Source organism: Nestor notabilis, unplaced genomic scaffold (assembly GCF_000696875.1).
Source record: "Nestor notabilis isolate BGI_N333 unplaced genomic scaffold, ASM69687v1 scaffold4833, whole genome shotgun sequence".
In the NCBI taxonomy this organism is placed as follows: domain Eukaryota; kingdom Metazoa; phylum Chordata; class Aves; order Psittaciformes; family Psittacidae; genus Nestor; species Nestor notabilis.
Genome location: NW_009922246.1, coordinates 17940 through 31511, shown reverse-complemented (window position 1 = coordinate 31511; position 13572 = coordinate 17940). Strand labels below are relative to the sequence as shown.

The 13572-nt window shown below is 51.8% G+C and overlaps 1 protein-coding gene across 1 annotated transcript in view; it reads right to left on the bottom strand.

The window, feature by feature from the left end:
• Positions 1-13469: 13469 nt before the first annotated feature.
• The window catches only part of LOC104403401 (olfactory receptor 14C36-like), a 1381-nt gene continuing 1278 nt past the window's right edge, over positions 13470-13572 (bottom strand). The window contains 1 exon segment of the mRNA XM_010011522.1: positions 13470-13502. Coding sequence (XP_010009824.1) covers positions 13470-13502 — 33 coding nt within the window.

The window sequence follows — 13572 nt, the reverse complement described above, 5'->3', positions numbered from 1 at the left end:
GAGCCAGGCATCCAGTCACTGGCAGAGGAAATGGGACACAGACACAGACACACAGAGCGCAGCTTTGCTCAAGGGGTTTATTTCTCATGACAGGGAAATGGCCCAGGGCTCCCAGGGGATCAGGTGGGGTCCTCCAGGGATCATCATCTCCTCATGCCACTGGAGGGGGACATGACAAGGGTGTCACCACCAGTTCCAGTCCTGAAAGAGCCCAAAAAGAGACCCCCCTCAATGTCCACTGGGACATGAGGGGGTCCTTGTCCCCTCTGTCTCTCTCTGCAGAGACCTGGGGAAGAAGAAGGGAATCAGAGCCCCCAGTATACTCAAGAAAGCACTTGGGCCTCCTGAGATCCATATGGCACCCAGAGCCCCTTACCCCAGGATATCTTGAAACCTCCCAGAGCCCTGCCCAGCCCTCATGGTGCTCCTGGGGGTCTGTATGGCACCAGACCCCCTGCCTGGCCTGCATGGTGACCCTGTGGGTCTGTAAAGCCCCACTGACTGCAAGGAAAGGCATGGAGGCAGCTCTGTCCAGCCTGCCCTGGGTCATGGATCATGGACAGTCCCTCCCTTTCACTCTCCTATACCCACAGTCTGCCCACACCTGGGGGTTCAGAGATTCCCTGGGTCCCAGAATCCCTTGTGGGGCTGGAAATGCCCTGATGCTGCTCACCTAGACATGAAGAGCTGCAGCCTGGCGTTTCGGTTGGACAAGCTCCAGCACCTAGCGAGGATGCTGGGGAGAAAGGGAGGGTTAGAGACACGCTTGGGTGCACTGGGATGCATTGGGAGGCAGGGGAAAGCATGAGCAATGGGGTCCTCGGGGAAGGTGTTTTCAAGGAGAAATGGAGTACATGAGTGTGCGTGGTGGTACACAAAAAGCAGTGGGGGTCATGAGGAAGGGGCCCACCTGGGTGCATGGCTGCGTACCGGCAAATCCTGGGATGCTCTGGATTGTAATGGGATGGATGGGTATGCAAGGAAGCCTCTGAGGAAGTGGGCTTCCCTGGGAAAACACTGTGGCAGGGGACTGCTCTCTGGGGTTGCAGTGGGTTGCACTGGGATGTCCTGAGGTGGTGTGGCCATGAGAGGGGAGTGTCTAGGGACAGTAGAACTCATGATACCTACCTCAGACCTCTTCCCCGGCTTGACTGGGCGTCCCACCTGTAGAGAGATCATGAGACCTTCCTGGTCACTGGGATGTCCCCAGTACCAGCAAGGGATGGGAGGAAGAAACTGCCCTCCAGTTCCCCAGGCTGGATGTCCTAGACTGGACCTTGGTGGGGCTGTGGTTGTGACCATGAGAGGGGAGCATCTGAGGACAGTAGAACTCATGATACCCACCTCAGGCCTCTTACCTCACCCAATTTTGACACCCCCGTGTAGAGAGATCATGAGACCTCACTGGTCACTGGGATGTCCCCAGTACCAGCAAGGGATGAGAGGAAAAATCTGCCCTCCAGTTCCCCAGGCTGGATGCCCTCCAAGCCCATCCCAGTACTTGCCTCAGGGCTAAAATCTCCACTTCCTTCCAAGGGTGCCTAGGGAAGGAGAGCAAAGAGGTTGTATGGATTGGTCTTGGTGAGGCTGTGGTTTGTGGTTGTGGCCATGAGAGGGGAGTGCCTGGGGACAGTAGAACTCATGATACCTACCTCAGGCTTCTTCCCCGGCTTGATTGGGAGTCCCACCTGTAGAGAGATCATGAGACCTTCCTGGTCACTGGGACGTCCCTAGTACCAGCAAGGGATGGGAGGAATAAACTGCCCTCCAGTTCCCCAGGCTGGACGTCCTAGACTGGACCTTGGTGGGGCTGTGGTTGTGGCCATGAGAGGGGAGTGCCTGGGGACAGTAGAACTCATGATACCTACCTCAGGCTTCTTCCCCGGCTTGATTGGGAGTCCCACCTGTAGAGAGATCATGAGACCTTCCTGGTCACTGGGGTGTCCCCAGTACCAGCAAGGGATGGGAGGAACAAACAGCCCTCCAGTTCCCCAGAAGTGGTAGTTCTCCAGACTGGGGACTACCCCAGTACTTGCCTCCAGGCAAAACTCCTCTTCTTTCTAAAACTGCGTTGGGAAGGAGAGCAAAGAGGTTGGCTGGACAGGACTTTGGTGGGGCTGTGTGTGGGGCACAGGTGTGCTCAGAACCCCCAGGCCCATGGCTTCCCCCCAGTCTGAGGAGGAAAATCCCTTCTGCTCCCCCAGCCCCATTCCTCCCAGTTTCATCTGAGATAGACACATTGTTCATGCAGTGACCCAGGGTGAGGATGGAGATAAGGATAGCCTGGGGAATTTGAGGCCTCCAAAGAGGATGGGGGTGACTGGGACCCACAGATAGGGCACCAAGGGACTGGACTGGCAGCACTGAAGGGACAGGACAGTGTGGGATTTAAATGAGGGGTATAGGAATTCAAGCAGAGGGGATAAGGGGACTTCAGGCACAGTGGTTGGTAGGGGCAGAAGGAAGAGGACTGCAGAGAACCAAACTGATTGGACTGGGAGAGTGTTTGGAAGTTGGGGTTCAAGGAAGGGGATTTGGGGACACTACCATATTGAACAGGATGAAAAGCAAAGGACTGAGGAGGGGAGATGGGAAGAAAGGTGTTGGGAGTGATCAAAGAGAGGGCATGTGGGGACCCTGGATAGGACACAGAGGAGATCCTGGACAGGAGATGTCTAAGGTGGGCAAAAGGATGGAATGAGGAGGCCCAAAAGGGAGGGATGTGGAGGCACCAAGAAAAAACTGGCAGGGAGGTGATAGGTCCAACCATTCAGTGAAGAAGCTGGGGTCTGGGCATCAGGAGCTATCCTGCAGGGAAGCATGGGAATAGACAGAACTGTGCAAGGCAGAACTGCATTGCCTGGGGCTGGAGGTGCAGGGGAGCCTGGAGGAACCCCTTGCTTGGGAAAGGGAGAAGCCAGCTCAAAGGGTTTCATGCTCACCACTACGATTTCATTCTGCAAGAGAGCTGATGTGTTGCAGCCAAGATCTGTTCCCAGCCTTAAGCCCCTCCACGGGGCATTGGGGACTCACCTTAGCATCTGCTGGGGTGCACAGCAGGGTGGTGAAGAGCAGGGCCAAGCTGAGCACTGCAACCTTCATGTTTCTCTGTGGTGTGGTGAGTCCAGAGTGAAGCTAGAGAAGGTGAGAGGCATATTTATCCCTCCCAGGACTCCTCTTTGCCCTCCCCAAGACCTCCCAGGGCAAAGCCAAACTTGGCAGAGACACCAGCCCTGGCAACAAGCTCGGTCTTGTCACAGAGTCACACCCACCTCCAGCATGGCTCCAGCCACCTTCCCCAGCATCAGTCCAACTTCCTGCACAGGGCAGCTGGACATGGAATGGCCCAGGCACCTGGGGGTGGTGAAAGGGGACAGACAGAGGAGGCCTGACAGCTGGACCTCCTATGGTGACCACCTACCGCTCCAACATAAAGCAACATCCCCCCCATCTCCCGGAGCCCCTCACCTCCCGACACTGCCATCTCCCAGTGCCACGTGCCTGGGGCCATCCTGCCCACCCAGATAACCTGAGTCTCACTCTGCAGAGTTGCCCCCAGACTCTGTCCCCAAAGAGGCTCTGGCTACAGCCCCATCCCTGGCTGCGACCCAGACACTGGTGACCCAAGGCCCCTGTCCCCAGGGAGTGTCCCTTCAGTGCCCTCATCCTTGGCCCAGGCCAGTGCTGTCTCTGAGCAGGATGTGGGTGTCCAGAGGGACACAATGAAGAGGACATTTGTCCTCAAGCAGCCACTTGGAGCTAATTGCAGGGGCTACAGAGCTCCCCCGGCAACAGAAGGGATGTTTGTTCTCCTTGTCACCCCTCCTCAATGTGTGATAAGCTGTATTTGCCCAGGACCAGTGGCACAAGGAACCTGTTCAGCCAGGCTGGTGCTTACAACATGTTCCACAAGCTTGGTGTTTCACGAGATCGCCTAATGCAGGATTGGGAGGAGCCGGGGGGGGTGGGGTGGGGGGTGGTGTTAAACCAGCCTGGCAAAGCCTACAGAGGAAGGACAGTGCTGGGGGCACCAGGGAGGAGCAGGTCCAGGACACCCCACACACCCACCAGGGCTCCTCCACTCCCCTGGAACAGGCTGGAGCCCACAGGTGGGGGCAGTCCTGGGGGAGCAGCCTCACAACCAAGGAGTCCCTCTTTCATGGCAGCCTGGTGGCAGGGGTTTCCCACAGGAGAGGGGCTTAGAGCTGCCTGCAGCCTGGGTGACTGAAGTGCCTCCCCAGGGCCACTATGTCTCCTTCCCCTGCCCTGCAGCTATCCCTGCCTTTCCAGGGCATTTTCCTTCACACTACCCCTGGCCTAAACATCACCATCCTGGTGACCCTGGGCAGAATTGTTTGCCCAGTGTGGGATTGTACGCTTCAGCTCTCCACTCTGGTGAGAGCCACTGGGTGAAGCTGCTAGCCTGATTTGCACAAACAAAGCAACACTTTACCCAGCAGTCCAGCACCAATGCACCCATTCTGCCCAGTCGTGACACTCATATAATCTGCTGCCACTGTTCCCTTCAAGGATGCAAGGCCGCAAACAGCAGAGGCAATAGCTGGTACCTCTGTTAGCAGGGACATACTTATAATGAAGATGGGCATATTTTGATCAACAGGCTCAGGCACGCCTGTTTTGCCTCCCTGTAGATGTACACAGCTATCAGAAGAGATAGATAACAGGACAGATATTGAATTATTTCTGTATTACGAGAAGACCAGCACTTTTACTAGTGGTGTGAGCTAGCACTGAGGGGAGACAGGGCCAGTAAGGTTTATTACACCAGGAGATGCAGCTCATATTTAGTCATTTCTTTAGGTAGCTGATGGTCAGAAGTAACCACTTCTACTAATGACGAACAAATCCGCTAGACACATTGAGCAATAGGAGCCTTGAATGCATTGGACTCATTGCCTGTACTAAGTTCATGCAACATCAACAATATGGTAGCAGATACATGGATTGCTCATAAGGCTAGCACATTCCTCTGTAAACACATCCTCTGTTTGTTACGTGCCACAGTAATTCAAGCAACAACACTGTGCTTCCCAAACACCATTCACTTCCAAACCCACATAGCAATCTATGTCCCATGTCTGAAAGTAAAATAGCACTCTGTTTTAGTTCTCTGCCTATAAGGGTGGGAGGATAATTTATGAGACACAAGCTGGGGATCAAAGGCTGGTGATAAAAACCTAGTTTAGGTTTTGACGTTAGTGGGGGTCTGCTGGGGTTTCAGTGAATCCAAGGTGTCACTGTTTCTGCTCCCATTCTAATACATTCTCCTATCACAGCTTCAAAAAAAGTCAGTCTGGTTTTATGCACATGAAAAGACATAAATAAAAATACTGATAAGTGGTTCTTGAGAAACACAAATGGCTCAAATTCTTCATTGATATTATACGTCATTTTCTAAAGGTTATGGATAAGGTTATGTCTTTACAGGGCACTGATAAAAAATAAGAATCCTTTTGTGGATCCATCGTGGAAAGAGTCAAGGCAACTGATTTCAATATTTGCTTTGAAATTGCCCAAAGAGCAGGCAGTCACCTGGAAGATTTTAATTTTGACTGCTTCAGTTTTGTGTGTCATTTATTAGATAGCAAAGCTATACAGTATTGAAGGATTTATCATATTTAAATATGCTGTGACATTATTTGTATTCTGAAGTTGTTTTGAAAAGTATTGGTGAATTTTATGCACTGTCCTAGTTGAGATATATTGACTTAGGGGAGGCCAATCCTGCCTTTGAGATAAATGTAAATTAGGTGGATGGCATTTGATAGCCATGTAACATTAAAAGTGCTGTTCAGGAGGATCCCATGTGGTGATTTGATTGTGTATAAAAGGACATGATCGTATTTTTGTAACAGTAGTGTATTGAAAAAGTAAAATGTCACAAGTTTGTGAGTATGATAAAGAGATGGGCAAGAGACTTTACAAGGATGGTCTAAAGTGTAGCAAATTCTACTTGTGCTGTCTTCCTCCTCCTTCTCTGAGCAGGGCTGAGAGGACTTCCAGAAGTTTCCCTGGTTTTCTTGTGGTTTCATGGGTTCATGATTGTGGACAACACCAAGTTGGGTGGGAGTGTTGATCTGCTGGAGGGTAGAGAAGCTCTGCAGAAGGGTCTGGACAAGCTGGATTGATGGGCTGTGGCCAGTGGTGTGAGGTTCAACAAAGCAAAGTGCCAGGTCTTGCATTTGGGAAGAGTGGCTGGAATGGTGCTCATGGAAAAGGACTTGGGAGTGCTGATTGACAGAGCTGAACATGAGCCAGCTTGCGCCCAGGCAGCCAAGAAGGCCACAGCATCCTGGCCTGTATTAGCACCAGTGTGGCCAGCCGGACCAGGCCACACCTGTACTGGACATTGATGAGGCCACATATCAAATCTTGTGTTCAGTTCTGGGCCCCTCACTACAAGAGAGACATTGAGGTGCTGGAGCAGGTCCAGAGAAGGGCAATGGAGCTCATGAAGGGCCTGGAGCACAAGTGTGACGAGGAATGGCTGAGGGAACTTAAGGGGTTTAGTCTGGAGAAGAGAAGGCTCAAGGGGGACCTTATCACTCTCTACAACTACCCAAAAGGAGGATGGAGCCAGGAGGTGGCTGATCTCTGCTCCTGAGGAACAAGCGATAGGACAAGAGGAAACAGACTCAAGCCGTGATCTGGTATTGAACAGGCTGCCCAGGGCAGTGGTGGAGTCACCGTCCCTGGAAGTGTTCACAAGCCATGGAGACAAGGCCCTTAGTGACATGGTTGAGTGGTGGACTTGACAGTGCTGGGGTAAAGGTTGGACGTGATGATCTAAAGGTCTTTTCCAAACCAGGTGATTCCAAGAGGAACCAGGTGTTTTCACCAATGGAGTAGTACAAGCACGTCTATTTTCCTTCTCATTCCCTCTGTAAAAAAATGGGATCCCTCACTACAGGCCAAAGCCTGAGGAGAACAACCCTGCTAAAAACCTATTTTAGAAAATAAATCTAGTAAAACATCCAATTCCCCACAGAAGAAACTACCAGAAAACCACAGAAACTACCAGAATTCCTCTCAGTCCTGTGTGGAAAGAGTATGGAGACAGCACAAGAAGATTTAGCTTAGAATTAGTGGGGCCTACTTTAGCCCTAACCCTAACACTAACCCTATCCCATCACATAACCCTAAACCTAACACTAACCCTAAACTGTCACATAACCCTAATCCAAACCCTAATCCATAACCTCACTCTAACCTGTCACCTAACCTTAGCTCTAATGCTAACCCTAAACCTAACCCAAACCCGCCACCCAACGCCAACCCCTCACCTGACCCTAACGTTAAGCCTAAACACGTGGCTTGGGTAGAGGAGGGGTCTCAGCTGTGGGCAGGGTTGGAGCAGGTAGTAGTGCAACCATGGTGGATGCAGGGCTAGAGGGCGTGCGATGTGGGCTGTGAATGGGGTTAATAAAGCGCCATGGGGGCGGGGCCATGCTGGGACGGTGGCAAGGACTGTGGGTGGGGCTAGGGTCGGAATGTGGCCACACATGGGGGCGTGGCCAGGCGAGGGCAGCGTGGGCAAAGCAGAAGCAGGTGGTGCCACAGGGGGTGTGGCAAGGCTTGGGTCACCTGAGGGGGGTGTGGTCTGTGTTGGGGCGGGGCTGCTGTGAGCTCGGGGTGGAGCCACGTGAGGGGCGGGTCCAGGCCAGGGGGGGGGGGACCCTCCCGATAGCTGAGGGCGCTAGCACTGCAGGGGGCGGGGTCTGTGCTGGGTGCGGGGTTAATGAAGGACAGGGTGTGTGGATTCACGACTTTCCCCCGGTTACACTGCTAGAACCAGTGTTTTTGTGAATTTCTTATCTCCTTTCTGGCCTTGTTTTTTGTTTTGTTGTCTTGCCTCTACTGCCTGTTTCTCTGCTGCTTCTTTCTCTACCTCTATCACGTTCCCCGTCCCTATCTTTCTCTCACCACCCCCTTATCTACCTCTTGCTTTCTGGTTACACCCCCTTCCACCCCCCCCGCCGTCTGCTGGCTGTCACTTTTCTCCTCTGTTCTGCGACCTGCTCCTCATTTTTGGCAGCCTCCACCACTGTCGAGCAGCCCTTTTCTCCAGGAGCTGGCCAACTGACTGTCCCTTCGCTGCCAGAGCAGCCAAAGCAACCAGAGCAGTTTGGTGAATGACTGTCCCAGGGACAGGCCTGGAGGTCTGGAACATGCTTAGTTGTGTAACTTCTCACGTGCGTGACTAAATAAATACTCTTTGTCTCCTTTGCCCTCAGAGCTTGTTTGCACTTCTTTTGCACCAGGTGAAGGGCTCTGACGGGGCCTGGGGAAGGAGGTGATGCACAGTGGAGGTTGGGCAATGGCACCCTGCTCCTGCTGGGCTGCAGCTGCATGCAGTCCACGGCTGTACGAGCCCCAGGTGTGGACAGTGAGGCTGATGGTACTCCAAGTATGGGCAGTAAAGCTGCTGGTGATACATCCTTCCTTTTAAGGGGTGGCTGCCCTGTCCCTGGGAACAGCGGAGAGGCTGGTGTGAGCCAGGGAAGGAGCAGGGTAGCAATTAAGTGTTGCCCAGCTGCACCTGTACCTGCACTGACAGATGTGATCTGGAGCCAGATAAGCTGATCCTGGGGGGAAGCCCTGACTAACATGATGGTTTATGGCGGGAGAGTTGGGCCCTTGGTGTCACTGAAAGTTGGGAGAATAAAACTCCTTAGGCAGGATAGCTCCACTTAACATGCATGCCAATTCTTACAGGTTTCTTGCTTATAAGCATTTGTCTCATACATATACAATATAATTCCCAGAAATCTTGTATGTGTTCTAGCTTACTACCCACTAGAGCATGCAGTTTATTTTGAGTGAGGGCCCCAAGGGTCTTTGGAACCTCTGGTGGTAGTATCTTTGTTGACCTTTGGTTGAACTTCTCTTGTTATCTTCCTTTTATGGTCTTATCTTGGCCTCTCTTCTGATTTTGTGAGGAATGGTTCCCAGTTCAATGAGCTGGAGAGGCACTTTGTGACGAATGGTTCTTAGTCTTATTCCTTCTTGACATATGTATGGTTTTGTTTAGCTAAAGTTTAACTTTGCTTGTTTCAGCTGGTAAAATGAGTCCTCTTCTACCACTGAGGCCCCTGTCAGAGGCACTGCGCGGTGGGGCATGCACAGGGCTGTCTGGAGCTGTACTGGAGCCCACGGCAGGGGCTGCCGGGGAGAGAGCTGGGCGGGAGTGAGGGGGCTGCCTGTAGCCATGCCATGAAGTGCTGGGCTACAATTGGCGCTCGGCGTAGCTTGTGGGTGCAGTGGCAGGGGTGTGGAGGACGAAGAGGGACGACAGTGTCCCTGCAGCGTCGGAGAGCCGGGAACGCTGCCCATAGCAGCGTGCAGCGAGCTGTGGTCCCGGGACACTTGGCTTTCCATCGACCATGTTGTTCCGCCGAAGCATGCCGAGCGGTGTAGCCCCTTGACACTCGGCTTCCGGTCGGCCATGTTGTTTTCCCGGTGCTCACTGCTGCCGTCTCGCGAATGTATCGCGGTACTGCAGGTTGGCGCCACGCATCTTCAGGTGCCGCCGCCGAGCTCTACTTTCCTTCTGACAGTAACGGCGCTGCGGCGCTGCTGTGCCCGTTTGGAGAGAAAAATGCTGGTGTTCGGCTACTCCAAAATAATCCCCAGAGGTGGGTACCCGAATGCATGGTCACAGTGCAGAGCCAGCAGTCCTGACAATCCTACTGCTCCACCAGGCCTAAGAAGAGGCTGGAGAATGTTTGGTATCTACTATTTGCTCTGAGAGCTGTTCTCCCTTCTGAAGGGTGGCATGGAAAGGAGAATTTAACACCGTGTCAGGGCTTGCACTAGAAGAAGTATTGACCCAGAAGCCACGTCATTTTGATGCAGTCCCTCAGTCCCAGTGCCTAGCATGTGTCCTACAGACAACTTCCACGCCCTTTGGGTCACCCTTAGCCCAAATGTCAGCCCTACACAAGGCTACTCAGCTGCCATGAGCCCATTGGGCTGCACTGGGAGGAGCATGTCAACACTCACAAGGGTAGGGATTACCCATCTGGACTCAGCACTGGTGTGGCCACATCTGGAGGAGTGTGACCCAGTGTGGGGATTCCTGTTTTGGAGGAATCTTCCCAGAGAGGATTAGGGGTTGTGGCTGGAGATGCTGAGACACCTGGGCTTAGTAGCTCAAGACAGATGGAAAATTTCCGAGATTATTGAATTTCTTTATTTTTTTTTTTTTTCTAGTAGTAGGAAACAACGTGAGAATGGAGAACCAGGAGTCCCAGAGTAGATCTGAAGGTAAAGAAATGTCACTTTGAGTGTAGTGCTTTGGTGCTAAATATCACCCACAGGATGTCAAGATCAGCCCATGGCTTTGTGTTTCAAGGAACAGGTGGCGAGGATGGAGAGACACCAGTAGAGGCAGAGACATACTGGGGTGAGAAGAAGGTGCAGAAGAGCATTGGGTGTCTGCAGCCTGAGGGTATTGAGACACAGGCATGGGACAGTGTAGCATGGCCTGTGGTGCAGATAGCCAAGGGTGCTGGCAAGGCGCTTGGTCCCTGATAGAGCCAAGGTCTTTGTCCCCTTGGCTATGGCTCATATTCCTGCCACAAAGGTCTAAGAGAAGACAAATCATCATCATGGCCATGGGGCATCATTGCCTTCTTGCACCCTCCCTGGGAAGGCCAGAAGGTGTCATACCATTATTCTTTACTTGGTGTCACATTCCTATATCCCCAGGAAGAGCCTGAGCTGGGGGTCAGAGCTTGGCTATCCACCTTCATCAAGAAAACCAAGGTTTTTTCTCAGCATCAGAGTTGCTGCACTTTGCATTTGCCAGCCTCTAGTTACCTACTCTAATGAGTTCCTGGGAAGGCTTTCTCAATAATGGTCTTCAGTGGGATGCATTAATGCTTCAAGGTACTTTGAAATTGCTTCTGAGTTTGACTTTGTGACATGGTTCTTCAGTCTCCTCTGGGTACTGAGGTACATGGACTCAGCACCAAAAAGGCCATGGGGCTCATTAAAATACAGAAAACCTTAATGAGCCATGCGTCTTACTGGAATTTTAAGTCCTCACTACTTGTACAATTCCGCTGAGATCTGTAGCTGGATGTTGCAACTCCTTTGTACCAGCTCCCTTCTGCTTTCCTTAGAGAACTGGGCTGCACACAGGGATGGAAAAACTTTCTCTTCACTGCTGACAAACAAAAGTTAAACACTATATAATAACTCCTCAGCTATATGCCAAGTCCAGGCAGCATTTAACGTGATCCCCCTTTCACAAGTGATTTGTATAGAACTGTTTTAAACAGAGAGATAAGAAAGGATAGCTATAAATACAATTAAGGGGTTGTAGACTTCAGAAAGATGGCTCAAGTTTCTAACTTGCTGCAGCTCAAAGCAGAGAGCAGATAGCTGAGGGGATCTGAAAGACCAAAGAGCAAGTGGAGGAGGAAACCTGAGAGCAATGGGAAGGGTATATGTCCAGATTATCTGCTGAAAAGTTTTTAGATAGGCCACTTGATAGGGAGAGGCAGAAACACCTGAATGATGAGGGTGATGAAATTATAGATAGAGTAGGGGTAATACAAGTACAGGGGAAGATCAGTATATCTCCTCCTGCCATTAATACACTTCCTGGAATTTCTCATTTTGTCATTTTGCGAAAACTTTGCCAGGTCTTAAATATACTCAAGTGATTGAGCTGTTGAAAAAGTGCTTGTATATTTTTGTGCATACTTTAATTTTTATGGACAATAACTGATGTCTGATAGGCCTACAGGCATTAAACCAAGATCATTTGTGTTCTTCACAGAACTGCATGCCCCAAAACCTTCCCTGCCCAGGACTCCACAGTCTGCACAGAGCGAGTCACACTGAGGTGTCAGCCTGTCTTTGCTGGTGGCAGATGTTAGTTGTGATGGTCACCTACAGCACCAGAGGATTCATGCCCCATCAATATCTGCTCTGCTCCACTTAGCAATAGGGCCTTAAGAGAACTGAGGTTGGAAGGTACCTCAGGAGTTCAGCAGTCCATCCTGCTGGAAACAGGGTCAGAGCAAGTTGTTCTAGGCTTGATTCAGTCCAAGTTAGAAAACCCCAAGGACAGACACTGCATAGCCTCTCTGGGTGACCTGTTCTGTTCCAGCACTTAGCTGATCTCATGGGGAAGAAGTTTTTCTCTATGTCTTGGCTGAATCTCTTCTCTTTCACCTTCTCTCTTTGCCTTTTGTCCTCCCACCATGCACAATAGTGAAGAGCCTGGCTCTGTATTCTCCATGACCTCCTTGTCAGTACTGGCAGGCTGTGATGAAGTCCTTGTCAGCCTTCCCTTCTCTGAGCTGGACAAGCCCAGCTCCCTCAGCCTCTTCCCACAGGCAACATGCTCTGGTCCTGAGGGTCCTTTGCTAAACACACTCCTGCTTTCCAATATCTTTCCTGAATTGGGGATCTGAAACCTGCACGGAGTATTCCAGAGCATCCCTTCCCTTGATCTCCTGGCCATGGTCCTGGTCGTACAGCCCAGGATGCTGGTGGCCTCCCTGGCAGTCATATGGCTACCTCCTGTCCAGCTCCTGCACACCAAGACCTTTCCCACGGGGCTGCTCCCAGCCAGGCAGACCCAGGCAGTGTCATTGCCAAGGTGAGGCTCCTGCAGGGGCAGAAACTGGAATTTGTCCTCCTGGGATTTCCTGAGGTTCCTGCAAATATGTTTTCTCCTCGTTCTGGAACCTTTTCATTGAGCACAGAGCTCACAGACTTTTCCTGTAAAAGCAGACACTGAGTCCCTCAGACCCATGGGTGTCTGCTGTTTCATCCAGCAGCAGCCCTGCATTTGCCTTCTCAAGTCCTGAAGCTCTTTTCTTTGCTCTTGACTTTACTTGCAGGCACCAATTCCAGATGAGTTTTGCTTTTCCCAAGGTCATACCTGCAGAGCAAAGGAAATGTAAACCCCTTGTCTGTACCTGTCCTTGTTGTCACTGCTTGACAGCTGCTTCACAGCCCCTGTCAGTGCTCTGTCCTGTGGCATCCCAGCCCCACAGTGCAGGCACAGCACAGGACAGGGTACATTCAGGGTGAGGAATGCTCCCTCTGACATGATCTCCACAGCATTCCTTGGTGCTTTGTCACCCCATGACCTTCCTGTTGGACAGCCTTTCCAAGGTCATGGAGAGACCATGTCACTTGTGGGGCTTCATAGACAGCCCTGCTCCAGGGTCTGCCAGGCTCTGGCCAGGAGGGAAGCTGGGCAGATCTGGCCATACCTGTGATTGATAGAGACACTGGGCCCGGCAGGAGGATGGAGATGTCCTTACAGTGGACCTCACCCCTAAATGGGGGGTGAGCACTCAGGGCTGGAAATGGCCAGAGAGAGATGGCCAGTGGCTGGGTGGTGACAGTGGACCTGGGGCACCTTCTGGGTCTGCTCAAGCCACCTCTGTCCTGCACTTGCATGGCTTCCACAAGCCCTGGCTCTACACCACAACCCTGTCGTGTGAGTCCTCACCCTGCATGGTCATGCAGTACAAATAGACACAGAGCAGTCATCAGAGAGCTGGTGCAGCCAGAAAGCTGTTT